Genomic DNA, 24,263 nt, shown 5'->3' on the forward strand with positions numbered 1-24,263 from the left:
TAATTTCTCATGTTTTAATTTTATCCATAAGGCTATATTTATGTGTTATAAGTTATAATTTTATTTAGGGGATTATTTATGTATGATATTAACTCATGAATTTGGTGGATCTCATGTTTGATTCAAATCTATGTACTATGTTTCTTTTTAATTGTGATTTTTAACTATTGTAAGGCTTGCAACTGAAACAATAAATAAACTGAATTTTAGCCCTTTCCCAAATACTACTTAATTGATATTTGGAAGTGGATGATAGTCCACTGCAATTTTAATATTGATTGTTCCACACAGTTCCATACCACACAACTCAACTCCATACATTTGCAATCCACACCACATAATTTGATACCAAGTCACATAATACAACTCAACAACACAACACACCACATAGTTTAAATAATTCTGCAAATCATTCTATGATTTTATAAAAATTATTTTTGCCAATGCAGAACAGCTTTGTCAAAAAATATTGGCACAGCCAAGAGGTGAGACCTTTTGGTTTTTCAAATGCTCTTGTTTGCTTACAGTACATGATGTTAATCTGGTTTGAGAGATGGAACTGAAAAATAAATGAAGTGGAAATCTAGAAATGTAATTCATGTGAGGGTTGTTTGGCTGGGCTAGTGATCTGTAGCTCAGTTCTGAAACTGATCAACATATTCCCATGAACTAGTATACTCACTGGTTATTGTTCACCTCCCTCTCCCATGTGCCCTCACACCTCTTCTCAACATGCATTCTGCTCCATCGACACCCTATCACATGCACCCTTACAAATATTGGATTTCAGCAAGCTACTAAGGTGCTAATTTTCAGGAATTAAGGGGGTTAGCCAAGGGCCCACTGAGAACCCAAAGCAACCCTGGCAATGTTGAAGGACCAGCCCCCCTGCTGCTTTTGATTCTAGGGGCCGATATCGCGACACTGGCCCCAACCACTGCAAAATCAGCCAACACCCTTCCAGCCTCCCTGGGAAATGTCAGATGCCCGCTAGGCCAGTCCGGCCTTGGCTCAACCTGTGGGTTGGATACAGTGCTTCATTCACTTTGTTAAATAAACCACTGCCCAGATGTCTGTCTATGGATCCATCAGCTGCCGATATTGTATACCAAGCATAGTATTTATGGGAAACGTGAGCACTGGTGGGAAACTTGTGTCTGTCAAAAGGTGTGTTCAAAACGTATAACGGCCAGCCATAGTATGGAACCGCATTACAGGCATATTGATTTGCATTTTACAGTGAAGTTCAGCATGGGGTGACTTGAAATATCGTTGGGCACACATTACAAGTTTTTTGCTGGACGGGCACAAACTCATTTCAGTCAGTCATTTGTATACTAGCAAAGCTCTGTTCCAAGAGCCTTGTAGGCCACGTAGAGTTACATTCAGATTGACTCCCACCAAAAGCAAACTCATCACGGTTCGATCCCCGGCACCGGCAGGCAGATTAGTCCAGCACCATGTGACTCAGGGCTATAGCTTGCTTAATCTTCCCGACGGCCCCCAGCGCCTAGAGACCCTTACGGGTGATTGTGCGCTTTACAAATGTGGATTATTATTATTTATTATTATTATCATGTGCTTCAGACATCATGACTTCGCCATTCATTCATCTCATGGACTGCAAAACGCATCAAACAGCCACATCTAACGCCACACCCAACCAACAGCGACCAGGTGAATAACTCTGATTAAAGAGTACTGAATGAAGTTTCCGGGGAGGGGGGGGGGGGGGGGAGGGCTCTAAGTGCCGTTCGAGGGGGGGTATAGTTTTAAAGGCCACTCCCAGGCCACTCCCATCCACCAGTTGTTTGCCAGGTATTCCCAAAACCACATGCTATTCCATTCTAGCAGAAGCCTATGTTCTGACAGTGGACCAAAACAGTAATTTGCAGTGCAACTCCCTCAGCGGACTTGAAGATATTGTGTTAGCAGGAGAAACTCGCCGAGCAGGCCAGAAGGATGATATTTTATGTTAGGTTTGGTTACCTCCGGCTACAAACAGCTGTGGGTAATTACATCGAAATAACAACAAAAATCGTAAAGGAAATACAAATGTCTTGGGTTAAGGGATACATTAAATAGTGGTGGGGGGTAAGAAGAGTATGAGGAATCTTTAAAAAGGAACAGGTGTGAACTCCCTCGCCTTGTAAAGCACGTAAAATAAATTAATAAACACAAACTACAAAAAAAGGAAGATTTACCGGGGGTCCCCGTTAAGTAAAAAAAAAATGAAACTAAAAATGCATATGAAATAGCATATAATGAAGATAACGGAATGCTTGAAGAAACCTCAGTACTGCCATATATAGGTAAAACGCGGTTAACATCGGATGAAGATGACCTAATTAATCCGATAATTTTACCAAAACATAAAAATAAATAAGGCTAGCCATTTGTCACCCAACCCTTAATCCTGACTACATTAATGGAGACTATAAAGAAAACACGCAGCACCAGGCCGTTTAACTGAGGTAAGATGGCCTAGTGAGCTGTATGCTTCTAGCTTTATGCACATTTCAAGATCTCTACTTCTCACATGTATTGTACTCCACACACATGAGGCGTGGTGCATCTTAGAGTCCACATCTGTTTGTGTCCCACACAGAAAACTTTACACACATTGATCCACCCATGTTACTGCCCCCTCGCACACACTCGTTCTCAAATAAAAACATTTATACAAGACATTTACCCCCACAGTTCCCACCTTTACCTCGATCTCCAACCACACACTGCTTTCCTAACTGCCCCTGCATCACCCATCACACACACACACGATAGGCCCACTACTTTGATATCTGTTTGTGAGATTTAATCCTCACCCTTCTGGCATCTTAATGACATGCTAAAATGACTGGCTGTTGAAGATGTTACTCATAGATTTTATTTGTTGTCTTTTTTAGATTGGCATGCAGAAAAATATGTCTCGTCTAATGGCTGACATTGCTCATTTAAAGGGTAAGACACTGACTTTTTTCTGGTACTTTCTTTGTGTCCTTTGTTTCACGTGTAATACTTTACTGATTTGTAGGCTTTCCAAGAAAGTTATTGGACTAAACTAGCTTCTTTATTTTTTTCTGTATTTTTTAAATTACAAGGTTTGTTTACATTACTGTCTGCCTTGCCCGAACACCTTTGAGTACCTGAATGCTTTGTTAATTGAAATCCAGTGCAGAAGAAAATAAACTGTATATAGTACTAATAAACATGCTCAAAGTAGTAATGTCAACTTCAATTAAAAAGGCATTTTTACCATGTGATAGAGATAAGACCTGGGGTTAGGTTCTTGTTCCAGACGGGTGACATGATATTTTCAGTTAATGAAACATAGGAGGAATAAACTGGGACCACAAAATTCAGCATTGTAAAAAAAAAGGGCCTCAGGTCGCGCCTATTAAGGTTATACTCTCTTCCAATGTTTTGTATCCATGTGGTTACTGTGCGGCTGCTGTGCAGCATGGCTAAAGTAGGGGGAACAGAAAGCTATTATGCATCCAGTGGAGCACTTTTATTTTTTTTGCTATTGCTCCCACAGACAACACAGAGTGATTGAGGGAGGGAGGGCAGAAGGCCACACGGATGGATGGAGTTTAGGAGGCAACATGGAAGAGGGAGAGTGGGAGGGGCAGCACACAGACCACAGAGGATGGAGGGCAGTGGGGGCAACGGAGTGAAGTGAGGAGTGGCTGAGGGTAAGTGAACGGACAACCGAGGGTAGGAGGGAGAGAGGGAAAGTCTGGGACAAGCAGACGCACAGCAGAGGGTGAGAGGGTGCCTGGAGTCCAGCAGATGGACAATCGTGGACAGGCACAATGGGCTGAGGGCAAGTTGAAAAGAGAACGTAGGCTGGGAGTTAGGGGCTTCGGCAAGCAGACGGACAAAAGAGGAAGGAGGGAGGGCCAGGGAGCAAGCAGACAGACTGTTGGGCGGGAGAGATGGGGGCTGGGGGCAAGCAGCAAGTGGCAGGTTGCAGGGACTTGGGAAAGAAAATGGAGGCGGTAGAAGTACACCAGGGAGACCGCTGAAAAACATGCACACTCGTAGAATACTTAAACAAAAAGGAAAAAATAGAACATAAAAAAGCAAACAGTGGAAGGAAAAAATGAATGTATCCATGCTCTAGGAGAGAGACAAACGCACTCAGTGGAAGGAAGCCTACTGCAGCTGACCAATAAATGAGAAGCAAGCAAATAAGAGTGACTGTGAAAGCAGCCAAATGGTAAGCATGGGCAACCTCTAAGCCCCCTGTAAGGTAGCGCGAGGTCTTGTAAAAGACAGCACATGCATTCTTAGGCAAGATGTAGAATAGTAACACTATAAAAACAAGCAGTGTAAGGATACAGTTATGTGTCCATGCTTGAAGGGAGGGACACACTCATGACCGGGAAGTAAAGCCCAAACAAACCATCAAATAAGAAGCAAGCAAATGAAAGCGACAATTAGGCTAACCAATTGTAAACAATATGCGGGCTGGAAGCCCACTTTAAGTTAACCAAATGTCTTGCAACGGGGGCGTGGTCTGGCCACGCAGGAAAATGGCCGCCTGCTAGAGGAGCTCCGCCAAGGGACGGACCCCCAACAAGCTCCTCAGCCTTACCTGTGCACGAGGGTCGTCGTTGTGGTGCTTGGAAGACGCCGGAGACCATGCGGGTTGTGGCGGTGATTTCTACTCGCGGAGTGGTGGCGCCTGTCTCCGTCGAAGCGGCTTGATGGTGAGGTAGCCAGCTCTTATCGAGCACACCCCGGCGTTCGCCTGCTCCTGAAGCGGCGCCTCTCCTCAGCAAAGGCGGCGGCCTCGTTAATACAGGGCCGCGCCTCCTCCAATTCTATGCCGCGCCTCCTCAGTCGGTGGAGTCGCGCTTCAGCACGGCAAAAGTCTGCTTATGTCCTGGTCAGCTGGTCTTAGCAACCTACAACGCCCCTCCAGGTCCATTTAGAGGGGGTTCTCTTCACATTTTTGGTATAATTCCCTGAGGAGCAATCCACAACAATAACTGTGCCTCCAAATTCATTTATAAGAAAGCTGCTTCGTTTTTCCATCCTTGACTTTACACAATTGACTCTGGTGCCTTTTATATTGCAGCTTTAGGTGACAGTTGGGTCAGATTTACTTGCCCCATCATGTCTGTCATTTTTCCTCTTTTTCATTTTACTCTCCTACTATGTCTTTTTTGTCAGATATGTTGACATAGTTTTTCCCTCAGCTGCCATTGATTTTAACTGAAATAGGCACCATAAAGAGAAAGGGGGAAAAGATATTTGCAGAGCTGGCATATTCATCATTCTAATAAAGTGTGTTTCTTTCTAGTTAGAGGTGTACAAGTACCCAGGTGCAATAGCAATTCTTGCAGGACTCCAGTGGCATGATTTATCGTTTTTTATAATCATTACTAATGCATACCGCAGCAGGGTAACATATCCCTTGAACAGTCAATCTTCACGGCACGGCAAGATTTACTCGCAGAAGTACAGTTCCTCCTTGACTTCAACCATTTGGCCTTGGCATTTTTATTCAGCCATATTAGGAGACATATATGTCATTTGGGTCGGAGTTACTTGGCTCTATCAGTATTCTCACTTCCCTTTCTATGTCACCCTGCTCCTCCACTACGACACCTTGCCAGTTCCGCTTATAAAAGAGGAGGCAGATGGGGAGTAAAAGGGAAAGGGCTGATTTTTCATTCACAATTACTGCCATATGTTATTAGTTTATGCAAATTGTTTTGCTTGGCATAGTCCTAGATGAATGTCCTGCCTACTCTATTGCCTCATCTCACTCCCATGCTTTTCCTCAACAAGAGGGGAGGGGGGGGGGTTTGTGCGCAGAACATGCTGTTCTTACTCTGAACCGGTTTCATATTGTACTGCTATTTTGTAGTAATGTTATAGTGATTCCTTAATTTGTTGCATTTTTAGTAATGTTGCATATGATGGTAACTGCTTTATTGCATATTTTTCTCTGCATTTGATTATTTGATGTACTCTTGGTCTCATCATTGCTTCACACTCCAATACCTTATCAATCCGTTGGTGTAGGCCACCTTTACAACGGTACGCTATGATGTCCAATAACAGAAATGGGGGTCGTGGTCCCAAACCGCCACTGTTTACTGAAGTGGTGAAACAAAATTCTAACACACTAGTGAAAGGAAATGGCTCCGCATGGCCCCCTACATCGTCAACTGCATCATCTCAGAGCGACAAGTCTTTGTCAGATACTATGCAACGTATCCTGCTAGAGATTTCCGGTGTCAATCGCAGACTGGAGGGGCTGGACATCACAATGTCATCTTTGGCTACTGAAACTAAGTCGATTTGTGATGAACTTACTACCTTCCATACACGGATTGATGCTATTGACTCCAAGATTTCATATATGGAAACTAGAATGGATACTGTCCATGGTTCAGATCAAGATCTCTTATTCTTGCATAGTAAAATTATTGATTTGGAGGATCGTAGTCGTAGAGACAATATTCGTTTTTTTGGTTTTCCAGAAACTGTTGAAAAGCAAGACATGAAGCTTTTTCTTTGTGAGACTCTTCCTATACTGACTGGTATTTCTTTTTCTCCTCCTCTCGAACTACAACGTGCTTATAGACTTGGGCCCCCACGTTCTGATGCTTCTGATCGACCTAGACCAATTATTGCTTGCTTTCTTCGACATGAGCACACTCAACAGATCTTGTCAATAGCCCGTTCACGTGGCTCCTTCTTATTTCAAGGCCATACTATCCATATGGTGGCGAACTTCTCCAAAGAAACAAATGAAAGACGGAAGGGGTTCCTCTGTCTACGGCCTCAGTTGCGTAGACTGGACATCAAGTACGACCTATTTGAACCCGCATGTTTTCGCATAACCAGGAAAGGAGATTCCAAGGACTTCTACGATCCTGCTCTCCTTCAGCAATTTTTATGTACCATCACGACTGATGATATGGACGCTCACTCTTCCTCCTGTGTTCCGACTGCTCAGTCCAAGGAGTCGTCTGCGGATCCTACGGCGTCTTCTTTGTGACCCTCTAATGACCCTCGGCAACGTGGCAGGGATATTACTCGTCTGCCTCGTTCTCAGGATGATAAGACCTTGGCACTGCACTCAGTTTCCTCCCTAACTAATATGCCACAAAGGAACACGTCTAGGTCACCGCTTAAACAACCTTCAGATGCTGACTGATATTTTTGCTTTATTGTATTATTGCTATTTTTGGATTAGGATAATTCCTATTATCTGATGTTTTAACTGTTTACTTCTTCACCTGTGGATCTATAGTATTATAAACTATGCACATTGTTTTATTTTGAGCTATATGTTTTATTGTTATACTGTGAGTTTTCAACAAATTGGAGTATTTATGCATTGTAGGTCTCGCTCATTATATACTGCATATGCATTACTTATTACATATGGGACTTACTCCCCATTCATGCCCCTTTTCCATGTTCTGGTTATTGTGTTTAGATTTACACTGTTCATCTGCTTTATCAGATACGTTAGGTTTTGACATGATACACTTTTATTATATTGTTCTACTCACTTATATATAAATTGTCTCTAGTCGTGCTCTCATGTTTCCCCATGAGTGCTTTTCTTCTTTTGTCTACTAATTCTTTCTCCCTTTCTTCCTATGGCATTCTTTACTTTGTTCTGTTTCATACATTATTTCTCATGTTTCCTTCATACATCTTATTTATTTCTTTTACTGTTTGCTGTGGGGACTCCTTCATTTAATCCACTTCCTTTAGTCTTCTTTTCTTGCCTTCTCGAGTTATTATTTATTGTATGGTATTTATAACATGCATTTAATCATTCTCTTTATTAATTGGCTGTATTTTATGATGATACTTAATGTTTTCACACGATTTTTGATAATATTGCCTTGCTCTATTTTGTCTCGTATATTCCATATTATCCTTTGCTCTCTAGATCCCCAGTCGTCTTTCCTCGGAGGGGGTCCGATTACCCCTTGGCGCTACTTTCAGTGCGCCCAGACCCGTATATAACAGTCTAGGTTCTCTTCTCTTTTTCTATTTTATTGTTTTTCGTTTGTTCGTTTCTACCTGATCTGTTTATCTTAGATACTCACTTTGCTTTTCTAAACTACTTCTGTATTTTCTTTTCTTTTCCTCTTCTCTTCCTTTCTTTTCTTTTTCTTCTTTTCCTTTTCCTCGACTCACTTGGTCTATTACTTCCCAGTGCAACATCTTTCTTCTCTAATTTTTGTCCAATAGCTTCCTTTCCTTTCTATTTACCTCTTGACCTCCCCTACCATGTCCTCTCCTAATTCGTTGTCCGTGATTTCCTGGAATGTTAATGGTCTCACTCATTATATTAAGCGTAAAAAAGTACTAACATACTTACGATCTAAACATGTGGACGTTGCTTTATTGCAGGAAACGCACTTAGATGACATTGAATCTAGTAAACTCAGCAGAGATTGGGTCGGTAAGGTGATTCATAGTAGTGTCTCCAAGCATGATCCCACCAACCCTAACCCTGTTCATAAGTGCGGGGTAGCCATACTTCTTCGAAAGTCACTTCCCTTCACAATTCTCAAAACATGGTCTGATCCGGAAGGTCGGTATGTATTTGCCAGAACAGGTTGTTTTGACACTGTTAATGCTCCATATAGAGCCATTTTCCGGGATATTCTTGCTGATATTGGTCTAGTTGATCATTGGAGATTGAGTAATCCTCAGGACAAAAAATATATGTTTTTCTCCCCTTCGCATGGTACATTCTCATGTCTCGATGATTTTCTTCTTTCACAACGGGCAATCCAATTGGTTACACAGTCCCAGATCCTGGAAGCAGCCATCTCCGACCATTCCCCTGTTCTCTTGTCTCTTGACTTCGGTCTTTCCAAACCAGGACGTAAACCATGGGGCATTAATTTAGCTAGGTATAGAGCGCCAGCAGGTAAACTCCTTTTGCAATCACAACTCCAAGATTATCTTATTCTCAATGATACATCCGTCTCTTCTAAGAGAATGGTTTGGGCAGCGGCCAAGGCAACGATTGGGGTCAACTCATGCGGGACGCTGCTTTTCGCAATAAGGAAAATGCAGATAAACGGTCTGCTTTGGACTAGAACATTCGCCAACTTTCTCAATCAAATATCTTAAATCCAACCCTTCAGGTTCGAAAATCACTGGAGAAAGCACAAATGTCTCTTAATAGTCTCTTTACTTCTAAAGCTGAATACGCTTTACAAAGGATGAAAGGACGTCATTATGAGCAGGGGGGGAAAGGCTGGTCGGCTATTAGCTGCGCAATTGAGACAGAGGGAGGCCAATATGGCAATCCCAGCTATTAAATCAAGTAATGGTGACGTACTTACTCGACCACAAGAGATTGTTGAAGAATTCGCTTCATTCTACAGATCTCTTTACTCTCCAAGTACTCATATAGACACACTTGCGATGTCCAATTTTTTAGATGCAGTCCATCTCCCAAAACTCTCCGATGAGGGTAGAGCCCTACTGGAGGGTGTTATTACGAAAGATTAAATATCTTCAGCGATAGCTGCATTGCCATATCATAAAGCTCCGGAAGATGATGGTTTTCCTCCTGAATTCTTTAAATGGACCGGTCAGAGTATGATCGATACTTTACATGCTGCATTTGGGGAGGCAGTGGAGGAGTCTTCTCTTGGTCCTATTTCCAACAAGGCTGTTATAGCTGTCTTACCGAAACCTGGCAAAGATCCTTTGTTGTGCAGTAGTTATAGGCCCATATCTCTTTTAAATTCTGATGTTAAGATACTTGCTTGCATTCTTGCTTCAGGCCTTCGTAAAGTTCTACCTTCTTTAATCCATAATTCGCAGGTAGGTTTTGTTCCGGGTAGGTCATCTCGTAACCATTTACGCACTCTGTCTCATACTTTATGGTCAGCTAAACATCTCACTGACAATGCGTTACTTCTTTCTCTAGATGCTGAAGAAGCATTTGATCGTATTGAGTGGGAATACCTTTTTTCTGTCATGCAAACATTTGGGTTAGGTGACAAGTTTATAGATAAAGTGCGGCTGCTTTACGATGACCCATCGGCTCAGGTCAATTGCGGCGGTTTCCTATCTACCCCATTCCCAATCAGACGAGGTACTCGTCAAGGTTGCCCACTTTCCCCTCTTCTTTTTCTTCTCGCAATGGAACCTTTTGCTGCTGCGGTACGACAATCTGCTGAGGTAATAGGTGTTCCCCTTCCAATTGGTCACTCAAAAATGTATTTATATGCGGATGATGTTCTCCTCACACTCCCTGATCTTCCCCGCTCCCTTCTTGCTCTCCTCCGCATCATTAATGATTTCTCTTCCTTTTCTGGTTACAAGATAAATTGGGCTAAGAGTGAAGCATTACCCATGACTATTGGTACAACAAAGGATGTGATTTCTGGTTTCCCTTTTCATTGGCAATCATCCCGGCTTAAGTACTTAGGAATCGTAATAAATAGAGGGTTGGATAATATAGTCACGGACAATTTGACTCCTTTAATCGCGCAAATGCAAAGAGACTTTGATAAATGGAAGGCTCTCGGTTTGTCCTTGTGGGGGCGAGTACAGGCGGTCAAGATGGTTACTCTTCCTCGTTTCCTTTATGTCTTGGGTATGCTTCATTTTCACATCCCCTTAACCACTCTGAGATCCATTGACTCCAAAATTAAACTTTTTGTCTGGGGCACGGCTAAACCGCGTCTTGCCTTTGCAAAATTAAAATCTCATCAGCTACAAGGGGGTTTGGGTCTCCCTTCTATCGAACATTACTGACTTGCTCTTCATCTTTCGCAACTTTTCTTTTATCTACCTAAATCTAAAGATATCCCTCAATGGGTCCCCCTTGAACGTCACTTGTTAACTTCTGGTCCAGGTTTGTCCCTTCTCTATGGTAAAGGGGTCAGTTGTTCTGATCCTAAAAACCCTATCTTATTTGCAATGTCCAAATCATGGCAGAGGAGTCATCGTATACTTAAATCTAACTCACGCATCCATATTAAAGCTCCTTTATCGATAATTCTGCCGTTCGGGTTGGAGGTCGCACTCTGTCCTGGCCCATATGGCAGGAAGCTGGTATTCAGACAATAGATCAGTTGTTTCACAATAACACTCTTAAATCTTTTTCTTAACTCTGTGAGGAATTCCATCTGCCATCCATTCAATCCTGCAAATACACCCAGCTCCAGCAAGCTCTCACGAAATATTTGGGTCCCCCGCCTGACTTGATATCTGTATCTCCTCTTTTGTCCTATCTACAGTTGTGGGGGAATCTTAAAGGTGTGACTTCTGGTCTTTATAAAACTTTCTTGCATCCTCTATTTTCACAACCTCTCTCACAAGCTCTCCAGTTGAAATGGCAATCTCGCCTCTCGGTTACATATTCCAATACTCAATGGGATAAAATATTGGAAGGGTTACATAAGGGAGTTCGTGAAGCCAGTCTTAAATTTTGTGTTTTTAAAATTCTACACTTATTGCACTGGTCTGCAGTCAAGTTACACCATGCTAAGTTAATATCACATACTTTGTGTTGGAGGTGTTCAGCCTCTGTTTGTGATATTACGCATACGACACTTTTTTGGTTTTTGTACGGAAGACGTTGGTCACTACTATGTCACTCCCTCTACCCCTTACCTCTCTGAATATTATCTTGCATGATTTTCGTAGCCTTCCGAAGCTTTCTAGACCACAAACCCGTCTTCTCCATACAGCTCTGGCCACGGCAAAAATGTGCATCTACGGCATTGGAAATCTCCTCTACCTCCTTCGCAGGAAGAGTGGTTGGTGGCGATGATACAAACAGCTCTACATGAACGTACAATTTATAATTTGCAGGATCAAGCTTCCATTTTTCTCCAGGTGTGGTCCCCTCTTCTGGAAGCCACTGTGCATGATGATTCTGGCTTTACTCCTCCTTCTCCTCTGATTGTTCCACCTTCTTAATCCTATTCTTTTGAGTTCTTCCTCTCGTATTGCTCAGCTTTACATTTTCTTTCCTTACCTCTTTTTATGTAAATTTGTGTTGCTCTGGGATTTTTGCCTATTCTTTTCTTTTCTTTTTTCTCTTCTTTTTCCTTTTCCTTTATTATTTTCTTCTTTTTCTATTCTTTCCTTTCCTTCATTCTTCTTTCATCTTGCACTTATTTTATAATCTTTTCATTATCATTGCATTTAGGATTATGGAATATATGTTATCTTTATGTTCTCATATTTATTAGATTTTGTGTAATAATTTTCTTCATTTGTACTATTTTTTACTTACCAAAGATTTTACTCTGTATCATTATTTGCATCTGTACTTTTATCTTCAAATTTCTAATAAAAAATTTCAACACAAAAAACAAATGTCTTGCAACAGGCATGTGCATTGTCTTCAGTGAGCCGTATGAAGGACAGAGTGAGGTTCCTACTCAGTTTCTCCAGCTTCCTAGTCCAATTGGACTGGCTATGGAACAACCGCATCATGTGAAGGACCCAACCATGCAATGTGTGTGTGTAATGCATATAGTCCTTGATATTTCTTTGCATCCTGGTACTTCTGGTCCTCGTTATATAAACAACTGCTACAAATCACATAAGGCAAAGAAACTGACTGGATAAGTTACTCAATGTTCACTTGGGACATCTAATCAGCTCTTTCGATGAATGGGGAATGTATCTTATTATGCGGTATAAAGTAGCCCTGCGTTCAGATTAAAATGATATTACATGTGGCCACAGAACTCCTTTATGGCTTTCAGTATCATTATGTACAATTGGGTGGTACATTATGCCTTATATAAAATGTTGAAAATCTATGATGTGTGGTGTACTAAATTAGGTTTGAGTATCCTCATAAAGCAGATGTCATAGTTCAGCAGGTTAGTTGCATGTGGTATGCATCTGTGTGTAACTTGTACACCAAAGGTACAAAATCCCCAATCTTTTGCCTCTCTATAGGTAACTAAATTAAGAATAGTAATGCTGATTAAAATATTTACATAGTGCTTATACCTTATGTCTTGGTACTGTAAATACCATGTGTTAATATTATCCATGACAACCACACTCAGTTTATCAACTTCTAAAAACTGAAAGGCTGAATCAGCTAAACCTGGCATCAAATCTGTAACATTTAGGCTTCACAATAATTCCATCAGCCAATATAACTTACACAGTATAACAAAAATATCTCCCCAATTGTATATTTGATACCAAATAAATATGAGACTGAAACCATGTTTCTAGATTTGGGCTTTCATTTCAAAACCATGCATTTAGGAGATGTAGTCTGAATTTCACTTTGTTTTGGTGGAAGAAACGCGATATCCATGATGACACGGATGCTCTTGACAACCACAGCAGTAGATGCATAGGCATCGCTGATATTAATGTGAGAACATGATCATTCTCCAGAGATGCATAAATGTATTTAGCTTCCTGATGATTTGAGACATCAGATTTCAGCTGTTCATCACTTCTGCACTCTGCTCCTCACTCCCTCACTCTCTGCCTGGACTAATAAGGGTTAATGCAGACTGGAAGAGGACACACGCTTTACCTCAGATGCCACTTGTACGATTTGGCTACAAACACGCTTGCTTATTGCAGTCATAATACCAAATGTGATTTGGTGTTTCTACACCACTTACATGTTGCTGAATGGTAGCTTAGAAGCACACTATAGACAAACGCGCCTGGAAGCTTTCATGTGGCTGATAGAAGCACAGACAAATGAATTCAAGCCAGCAGTGTGAACCAAAATATACAGTTTCTAGAGTGTGTAATTTTCAGACACAACCTTTTTCCTCCACCAGCACAGGAAGTGACATCACTGGATCTCCCATTATCCACCTGCACAGGAAGTGACATCACTGAATTCCCCATTATCCAGCAAGTGACATTACTAGTTTTCCTGGCAAAACCGTCTTTAAAAGAAGAAGTCTAGCAAGAGCACTTCATTTTTCATCAGAACAGGAAATTAAATCATGGCAGCCTCGACTCCGTCCCCTTCCACTGAGGACCTGCTTAGTGACAGCTGCTACATGGGCCTGCCAAAGGCAAGCCCATGTGTGTCTGTCCGCGCCTGGACCGTGCCCAGCCCCAGGAACCCTTTTCTGATCATCGTCCAGTGATACTCTGCAGCAATCTTTAGGTCACTAGACCCCGGATGCCATTCCCTCAACTGCTGCAGAGCCGCACATCATACCTCAGTAGGTGCTTTCACCTGTACCTACTTTTGGTTCTCCAGCAGCCACCTAACCACACTCCCACACATATGCTAACAATGCCATCAACACCCCCACCCAACACACACACCACCACACAAGCATGGCCGATACCAGCAGTCTCACTATATGCCACAAGCCATAGCAAACCCGCACGTCAACTCATGCATGTTTCTCAACACATGATCGTTCAGCAAACACACAACCGAAATATGGGGCCTTCTGAGCAGTGACGCTGTCAACTTCCCTTCATCACAGAGACCTGGCTCAACCCCTCATCAGCTCCTGACATTACTGCAGCAATCCCAGCGGGCTATAAGATTGCTCGAGAGGACCGCCTTCACAAGCCAGGAGGCGGACTCGCTATCCTCTACAAGGAATCCATCTAGTGCATCACATCCACAGAAAACACCACACCATTTATGGGAGTACCTGCACTTCAAGATGCAAATCTCCCAAAAATTTGCCCTGAACGGAAAGCTCACCTACCGACCACCTGGACCCCGAACTACCTTTACTAACCTCATCACCGACTTTGTCGCTCCTCTCACCATCGACTCCAGAGCCTGAATTTATTTTGGAAGCACTAAACATCCCCTGCTCCACAGCACTTTTTGAAAGCTTTAGCAACATCAGACTCACCCAGCTTGTCTCAGATACCGCAGGAAACACACTGGACCCCGTCTTCTCTACAAGCGACCGCATCAAATATAACTCCACAACACAGCTCACGTGGACCAACCACTCCATCATCCACTTGGAAATCAACACACCTCAAGTCAACAGCTGGAACAAAATCACAGAAGCAGACTGGCTTAGTGCCCTCAGCACTGATCAGCCTAGCCCCACAGACAACCTCCACAAGTAAATCAACAACTGGTTGAAGAACTACGTGGACTTCCTCAAACCCAACAAACATAGTAAATCAAACAAGCAGGCCAGCTGGTACACAGAAAACCTCTGAGACACTAAACAACACTATAAATAGCTAGAAAGAAAAGGGAGAGCCAGCCACAATTCCACTAATAGAAATACTTAAAAGACTGTCTCCAATAAATTAGCGACACCAAGAAACAAGCATTTGCAATGCAATAGGTCTCGCAGTTACGCAAGTTCAAGCTATTGGCATTGTAAATGTCAATGCCTTTTATTTATGTTTTTAAAACAAAAACAACAATAAAAGGCATTGGTATTTGCAATGTCAATATCTCAAAACTCACAGTACTGCGAGACCTATTGCTTTGCAAATGCTTGTTGTTCCTAGGAATGGCTGCAGCTCACCCGCTACATAGAGCTCGCAAGGAGAAGGAAAGGGTTCTATTTTGTTCAAGTTAACACAAAGGTCAATCAGGTTCAGCGGGGCTGTACTCTAATCTGCTGCCTAGAATGCATCGCTGACTTGTACCAGGGCCAGTAACATTGTCCAAAAAGCAATAATGATGATTCCTCTCTCCCTACTCCACACACATCCTGTTATCTCAAAGCAACTTGTGTCCTGTTTGCATTTAGCCAGTGAACCTTCACTAAACTATTCAACTTTCCATAGAGTATCTTGTTGGGTAGCCTTCGGTACATTATCCCGCCAGACAAGCCTGAGCAAGGTGTGCAAGCACAGAGCATTTCAGTAAGCTATGGAGCCAGATTGCATTTCTCAAAATATCTAACCAGGTGTGGTTTGGTAGGCTGGGGACATGAAAGGTAGGGGTCATGCAGGAGGCTATTTAGACAAATAACATACAGCCGATGTCTACCCAGCTGGTGTCCTTAATCTCAGAGCATGCAGGGGGGTTTCTAGCCAGGTAGCACATTGAGTTTCCTCTGGTTAGGACGCATGCAGTGGTATATCTTTAAAAGAATGCAGTGGTGTCTCCAGCATGCAACATATAGCCAAGAACCTGTAAAGCAGGAGACAGCTGGGTATCCAATGCAGAATTACACCAGGATATATGGTAAGGAGGCCTACCTCAGAGTACCTAGTAAGGTAGTAAGGAGAAGGGTGTCCAGAGAGGTAGCTCACATCTAGCTGGGTATCCAACATGGTAGCACGCGGGGGCACGCTCCAGCCTGACCTACTTCTCGCGTGAAGAGGATGGCGGTGCTCGTCATGCTCGTCGTCCAGCTGGTTGAGTTGATGATGCCACTTGCAGAAGTTCTTCAGGGTGGTGGCGGCGGCGTGCTTGCTCACCTCGAGCCCTTGTCCTTGTCGGACAGTACCACCACCTTGACCATGGCCAGGCACACCAGGTTCTCGATGCTGGCATGCCCGTAGAGGAAGGAGGCGATGGAGGTCAGGGTGAGCAGGTAGCGGTGCAGCTCCTTGCTGTACTTCTTGGCCATGGACTCGTCAGCCTAAAGCAGCAGCTCCACGTGCTGGGCCTTGGGCACTGACCTGCGGCTGCGCCTCTGGGTTGCCGGGGATGGGGCTGCGATTGTGGTGTTGCTCCGCTAGCCAGGGATCCTGCAGCTCTCCAGCGGGGTTGGCAGGGTATGGAAGCAGAAGCGCCCCTTGCTGAAAACGTGCAGCAGCGGCCCGGAGCAGTCCCCATAGATGCCGTAGTCCGCCGCCCTGCCCAGGGGCGCACGGTGTAGTGGCTATGCTTCATGGCTAAGGAGCCGTCTAGACCCCCACACAAGCTGAAGAAGGCCAGGGACTGCCGGCTGCTGTCCAATGTGCCCCGGTAGAGGCAGCACCCCCTACGGCCGCCTGCCAGACGCTGCCTGAGGGTGGCGGTGCTGAAGTGCAGCAAGGCCAGGGACTCGTCCCGCATACAGCTGGTCGATGCGCTGCACGATGCCCCCGTGCTGCGGGGAGGGGCAGAGGGAGCCCGGGGCCTTCTCATCATAGGCAGGTGCAGCCCGGGGGCCCTCCGGCGGAGGGGTGGCCAAGTTCAAGCGCAGCATCCCGAACAGGAAAAGTGAAAGCAGACCATAGGGAGAGAAAGCGAAAGCACGCTATCCCGAGCTGAGTATGCGTGCTGGCAACCTTGCCTGTGACATGGGCGGGGCATGAAGTGTCCGGGGCTCCCTTGAGCTGAGGGAGTCCTGCGTGGTACAACCGGCATGAAGGAGCCCACCCCGCAGAGGGAAGTCCGGCGAGGGACATAAGCCAGCCGCGGTGCACGTAGAGACCCCCGGTGAGTGGGGTTGAACGGGAGGCATGCAGCAGATTGCTTGGCTTCCGAGGACGGAAGGGGGACAGGAGATGGGCACATCGCATGACTGTTTGTGCGTGTTCACTCGCTCGTTCACATTTCCAGTCCGTCCTGCGCGTGCCAATCTCCTGTCTCGCATGAGAGGCAAGTCAGTGACCATGGAGCTCGCTGGTGACATCGCTTTCGCGCTGCGTCGCCATGTGAGACCTAACAAGTTTTTTATTGGTTTAGGTTGTGTTATATAACTCTTATAAAGCACTCAAAAAACGAGTTTTCTATGCACTAGGGGCAAACCGCAGAACATACATCATAAACAGCATGGCTCTTTAGTGTACAATTTGCTGAAAGAGTTACATTATGTGATTATTATTAATTATTCGTAAGAAACAATGTGACCCTTTATTAATAATATAGAAGAATTCATTAACTGCCAAACGACAAGTTTTTCAGAGTTACAGTTGAGAAAAACGTTATACTGTGGCATATGAATAACTAATAGCATTTTAATGCGTTGGATGCATAATACATGGGGTGACATTTATCACTGGCACATTTGGAGATAGAATTGAATGTAAATAAAGGGGCAAAACATTGACCGTGCGTAATGCAGAACGTCCGCAACTCTGTGTCAGCCGCACAATCTGACCATTGATGTGGTACAGCAGCTGACACAACCACACTAGTAAAAACTCAGTACCAAACTTAGAATCCCACAGAGGAATGTAAAGAGTCCGAGGATAAAAAAAGAAACACCAACCACAGATTTCAAGTAAGAGAGACTATATTCTGTACACAGTCCCTGCCCCAAAAATAATAACTGGTTAGATCACCCAAAACGAAAAATACTTTTCTACTTAGTATAATCTTAGAATTTAAAATGCCACAATATCCGAAGTACGTGCAGAGGAAAACAAAATAGTTTTAGACAAAAAATTGCATCTATGGATGACGTGACATAAATCTGTTTTTCGTTAGAGGGAGAACTTATTGAAGGGATTTGCAGTTTGTAAAGCATGACATGTAACTGGAGGCCGCATCAGAGCCCTGAGGATAAACAAGAGATGACAAAGTGCAGTGGGCGTGTGGAGCAGGAAAACAGGAGCCAGAATGCTTGTGACAATTAAAAACTGATGCATCTTCAACTATAAAATTAAAAAGTCTTTGAAAAAGGAACCTGGGAGTCCAACACCAGAATGGAAGGTCCAGTCATAAGGATCTTAGCAGTGCTTTGCCCCACTGCGCAAAAATGAAAAATAAAATGACAATAACGTATCACTATTGTCATTTTATTTTTCCTGTTGCATGCTCTCAGCGGCCTGCATGCAGTGTGGGGCGAGACTGTCCAGAGCATGGTAGGAGTGGTTTGCACTCCCTAAGTGCGCATGAACTGTTTCTCCATGACATGTTTGGCGGTCCTCTTGGGCTGACCAATCAATTCATGCACACTTTGAATGTTCCTACAAGGCTGCATTACACAGCCTGGTGAGGAACTTGCACAGGTTCCCTGTTCCAGTCTGAGCACCGATCCACGGTGCACAGACCAATCCCAGTGCTGCATTGTAGCGTTGTAATTGGCTCAGGGGAGCTGTGTGCTGGGTGCTTCTTGCTGCCTCCGGACCGCAAAAAGGAAGAGGAGGCAGGGGAGGCGGCGACCGATCTGCCGTTCCAAGGTAAGTGTTTTTTACCCTACACTACCCCTGTCCGTTAGCTGCCGCTACCGCATCTTAGACATTAGACCATCAATGTTCAGCTTACTTGCTACAACCTACAGTCAAATGTATGCTTTTGGAAATACCAAGGTGGCTCAAATGAAAATGTGGACAGTTGGTGTTCATTATGTCATGGTAGCACCAGTGGTGCAGCTAGGGCAAGGCAACTGGGGCGGTTGCCCCGGGCGCAAACTTCCTTAGGGCACAACATTTTAAAATAAGAAAAACCTACTAGTAGCTTTCTCTGATCATCGAGGAAGTGCCAACAGTCCATGGGTTAGGGGGGTGCAATACTTTCCTTGCTCCAGGCGCTGGCAACCCACACTACGCGGCTGGGCAGCACACACTGTGAACACATACTGGTGCACTCATGGCGATGGAAGGTTGTGCAATCACTGCCCCAAATGATGGATATAACCTCAAGAAGCTGTGCAACCCCCTAAATGAAGAAGAGAAACCTAGACTGGATAGCACCTTCCAGATTTACCATTAATTTATGGTCTTTTGTAGAACAGGGGCACCTCAGAGAGCCGGGATACTGTCACATTTACTAAACAGTGGCTAACATATTTAATTCTGGTGGGGTTGGCGTTGTAGCTTGGCATACTCCTGGAGTGTTTGCATCGGAGGTGGTTAGCGAGGTGTGGAGATGATGATGTATGTCATGGACAGTTACGGTCAATTTCAACTGCACTTTTGGTTATCGCTTCAGGCTTCGTCAGTCAATACAGCTACTTGTAACGCAACTGCATTGTACTGCACTGCCTTGAACTGGCTTAGCTCGTTCCTCGCTGACCGCACCTTTCAGGTCTTCTTATCCACCTCCAAATCCAAGCCTCACTCCTTACCCTATGGGGTCCCCCAGGGTTCGGTTCTCACCCAAGAGAAATTCCGTGTTCCGAAAGTTAGTCTTTCTCGTATGGGAGGCCGCTCCTTCTCCTACCTTGGTCCCACTTTGTGGAACACTCTCCCTTTGTCCCTCCGCATGCAACCTGACCTTCCTTCTTTCCGCAGATCCCTTAAAACATGGCTTTTCAGCCAATAGGTCTCTCCTTCTTCTGCTGTTCCTTGTTAGCGCCGGGAAACCCTTGGGGGTAGCTGCGCGCTGGTATATTAATTTAAATAAATAAATAAAATAAATGCGATTGGATTGCCTGTGACATTTGGTTCTCCATTATAATGAATTGATTATATGCTTTTTAATGTTTTTAATAAACCGATTTGTACAATTCTATTACCACATCTGCGTGTTGGCACACTATGTTGAGCAGAGAACAATACCCTTTCCTCTGTGCTATCTTTGTATGAAGTGGTGTGGGTGATTTGGATGAATGTGAACAGTGAGTAATATATGGTCCACCAGAGGATACTTTGTCATGTATTGAGTCAATTACATATATATAGGTCACTGCATAAATAAGTACATTTTTATCATAACTATTTAACTATAATTACTTCACTATTGAATTAAAAGAAAGTATAATGAATTATATAAAAACAAATAAATTAGCTTATAGTACAGCAACACTAGAAAGTCTGAGTTTATTAAATGCAACTTAAATCTACATATATTACCTTCCTTATTCATATATACCTTCCATGTATTTATGTATCAATATATTTATTACTTTATGTTATGTTATATTGTTTTGTAAGGCGCACAGCTACTCAGCAGAGCGTCCCAGCGCTAGGCAATGGATCAAGCAGGCAACTAGATTAGCCGTTAAAGAGGCAGGATTTTAATTTACTCTTCTACTTTACTTCTAACTTAACACCTCCAATGCACTAACCTATATCTAACCCAATACCTCTCTCAATATATTGTCCACCTCCACTCTCTGATTCATCACAAACCCCATTCTACTACTGTGACCATAACCCTCTCTGGACTCTTCCCTCCTCTATCCCTCCTTTCATCATCTCAAACCTCTTTTACTATTCATATCTCCCAAAAGAGCCTCTCTAAACCCTTCCCTCTGACTCTTCCCCCCCCTCTGACTCTTTCCCCCGCTCCACCTCCCCTTTACTCATCCCAAATCTCCTCCTTCTCTCTGATCTCCAAATAACACTTTCTAGACCCTTCCCCCTTCTATCCCTGCAGTATCCTTTTCAATCCAGCTAACACTCACATGCCCACTGCTCAAAATTATTTCATATTTCCCTAAATTAATTCCCCACTAATCCTTTTGGGTTCCGGAGTAGAGTGCTACCCACTGAAAAGCACTTTGACGCCTCGTCAGGGGTCGTCCGCGCTATATACATGCAATCCCTCCACTATCCTTTTTCAATCAAATAACAAACTCTCATGTCAACCACTCAGATTAATTTTATATCTCCGTATAATAATTTACCACTAATCCGTTTTGAGTTTCAGAGTGCTGTGACGCCTTGTCAGGTGTTTTAAGCGCTATACAAGTACAATAGCAGACTAAGGAATAACTAGTCTAAAACTAAACAATAGAGTTTGGTTCAGAAGGTCAAACAATAAGAACCCCTCTAAAGCCAGTAGTACTTTCATCCGACAATCTGCCTGCCTAAAATTAGTGTGCTGCTCCAGGGGCGGCTGGTGAAATTTTCAAGTGGTGGGCCGCAAACTGATTTGCGAGTGCGAGCCCCAGGCCACTCAGGCCGGCGGCGACCCCTCCCCCTTACCCCTCCCTCCCCATACACAACACTCAAAGAAATGTATTCACACACGCATACACACAAACACAGCCATTCGCAACACTCTCCACCAAACATTCATGCATACACGCACGCTCGCACCAAACACTTTAAAATAAAATAAAAACACACACACTTACCTTGCTGCCGGTCCCGGTCCGCTCCACCTCTGGGCTCTGCTCCCCACACGTCACAGGCTCACAGCGCCCCTGGCCAATCCTGGCGACAGGGGCACAGGTAACTTCTCGCCCGCAGCACGCCCATTAGGGCTCCTAATGGGCATGCGCAACGTCGCAAAAACACAAGTGCGCATGCGTGGGCACGGGTAAAAATTCACCCTCCGTCCGCACGCATGCGCACTTGTGTTGCCGCCTGTACAATCATGTCAATCAATCAACATGATGCCAGACCGCCCACCTCTTCAGACTCGGAAGGGGCAGGGCGGTCTGACGTCATGTTGATTCATTGACCTGATTGACGCCGAGGGAGCTGCGGGCGGCTTCGGGCACGGGGGGGCCACGCCCCCATGCCCCTATGGACGAACCGCGCCTGTGCTGCTCTATTGACTAAACTCAAGCTACAATTATTGAGATGGAAACACAAAGCACAAAACCACTCCTGGCCAGATCGCATGGTCCAAGGTGTAAGTGTATCCAGGATATAGAGTGGGTAGAGTGCAGAATATTTCAGTAAAATTGGGGATAAAATTCCATGAAGGCAAAAAAGCGAAAGATTATTGGCAAATAAATTGCATGTACATCGAACTCACAATTTCATATTAAAAGTGAAAGATAAGATGAAGGTTAACCTTTCATATGAAACAGAAGTGCTCTCTGACTTTTTATAAAACCCATTATAATGGAAAGGTCTCGGACTACTGTGTCCTAAAACTGTATCTGTTAGAGACTTTTAGCCACAGATTCCTTACTTTAGAATATTCCCTTAGGTGTCAGACTGGATCCAGTAAATCTTTAACAGTACCCCTGTGCCCGAGTTGGTGGCGCGGATCTGTGTGGATGTCATGTGCGCGGTGCCTGTATAGGTACTACTGCAGCGAGCTGACATCAGTTCTTTTCTTTCCGCATGACCACTGCGTATCCAGAAGAGCTACTTCATTCATTTTTTGATTGCTATTTTCGACTTTTTATCAACACTTTGAGTTTTACACCTCCAGCCTAGGGATGTTCTCTAAGAAACCTATGGGTTTTAAACTCTGTGGAGCCTGCCACAGGCAGATGTCTGTGACGGATCCCCACTTATTTTGCCTGTGAAGCCTGGATCCAGACCACAGCTCCAAGGCCTGCCCTGACTGCCGTGCGATGAACCCCAAGATGTTCTGGGAGCATGCACTAAACCTCCTGGCCGCTCGATACTGAGCGACTCTGCACCACTACAGGTCTTGGTCGCATGGAAGGTCTTGGGCCTGCTATCTGAGCCGTTCCCGTCGGTCATGGTTGAGGTCAAGATCTTTGTCGAATAACTCTCCCAAGTATAAGGCCAATAAGTCAAAGCACTCTTCAGTCCAAGTCATCTGAAGAGACACAGAAATGACACCCCAAGTCCATGCCTCGCTCACACAGTTCATCCATGGAGCCTGAATCAGGGTCCACTCTGCGTCTCCCAGAATTGCCCAGAGTTGGATCAACTTTCACCCAATAGAAAGAATTTTATGAGGGCATTCACTTCAAATTTGGACGTACCAACTCCTCTGGAGTGCTTTCAGGGCCCATGGGTTCAGGAGGTGCCCCGACTGGATTTCGATCGGCGGGTTCACCCTCGGAGTCAGTTGAGTTGATTGGATCAGTTCCTGAATCCAGACCGACTCCTGTCACAAGTCTATGACCTTCACTGAAGTCTGGTCCAATGGTGCCATTCCTAGTGCAGCAGACACACCTCGGTGGTGCCAACCCCATCGTCTTGACTAACTCTGACAAAGAGCTGAACCAGCTTTAGCGAACGATGACTCCTGCGCCGACTGGACCACTTTTTGGCAGGCCCTGTGAGGAATAGGCTTGGGGTGGATCTGATGATCCATATGGTCATCCTGACCCCTTCAGGAGCCCTTGGCCGAGGATAATTGGTATGAGGGACTAGCTGATGCAAGTCGCCTGGAAACCTCTCCAGACACTGGCCTGGTATCTCCTTCTAATGTGGCTAAGGAGAAAGGGGTTTCATTTACCATGGATGGTGCAGAGGGCAGCTGTGGTCCTGGACCTTGCGCTGCTTTTGTTGGGGATCAAGACCAATGTCTTACTGATGTCCTGCTTGGGACCTGGCCCGAACACTGCCCAGCTGCTCCTGTGCACAGAACAATCACCCATGTCAGTGCCACGATCCTGGGGATCCAGCTTTCCTGACCCAGCATCCCACCCCTGACAGCCTGGTCGTGCAGGCCACCACATCCAAGGTTCATCCTGTTATGTTCCAAAGCACACCACTGGATAGGGAATCCAAGAGGCTGGACACCTTTGGCAAGAGTATTTTCTCTCCCACCAGCCTTGCACTTCGAACAGTGAATATTGTGTGCCTCTTAG

General features: G+C 44.5%; 1 protein-coding gene across 5 annotated transcripts in view; it reads left to right on the top strand.

Moving 5' to 3' along the window:
• GOLM2 (golgi membrane protein 2) overlaps window positions 1-24,263 on the top strand; it is a 510,098-nt gene that overhangs the window by 55,367 nt on the left and 430,468 nt on the right. For all 5 annotated transcript variants that reach the window (XM_086957907.1, XM_086957904.1, XM_086957905.1 and 2 more), the window contains exon 2: window positions 2,907-2,961. In XM_086957907.1, the coding sequence (XP_086814033.1) occupies window positions 2,907-2,961 (55 nt within the window). The remainder of the gene's footprint in view (window positions 1-2,906; window positions 2,962-24,263) is intronic.

The sequence above is a fragment of the Lissotriton vulgaris genome, chromosome 2_1, assembly GCF_964263255.1.
Source record: "Lissotriton vulgaris chromosome 2_1, aLisVul1.2, whole genome shotgun sequence".
Lineage (NCBI taxonomy): Eukaryota > Metazoa > Chordata > Amphibia > Caudata > Salamandridae > Lissotriton > Lissotriton vulgaris.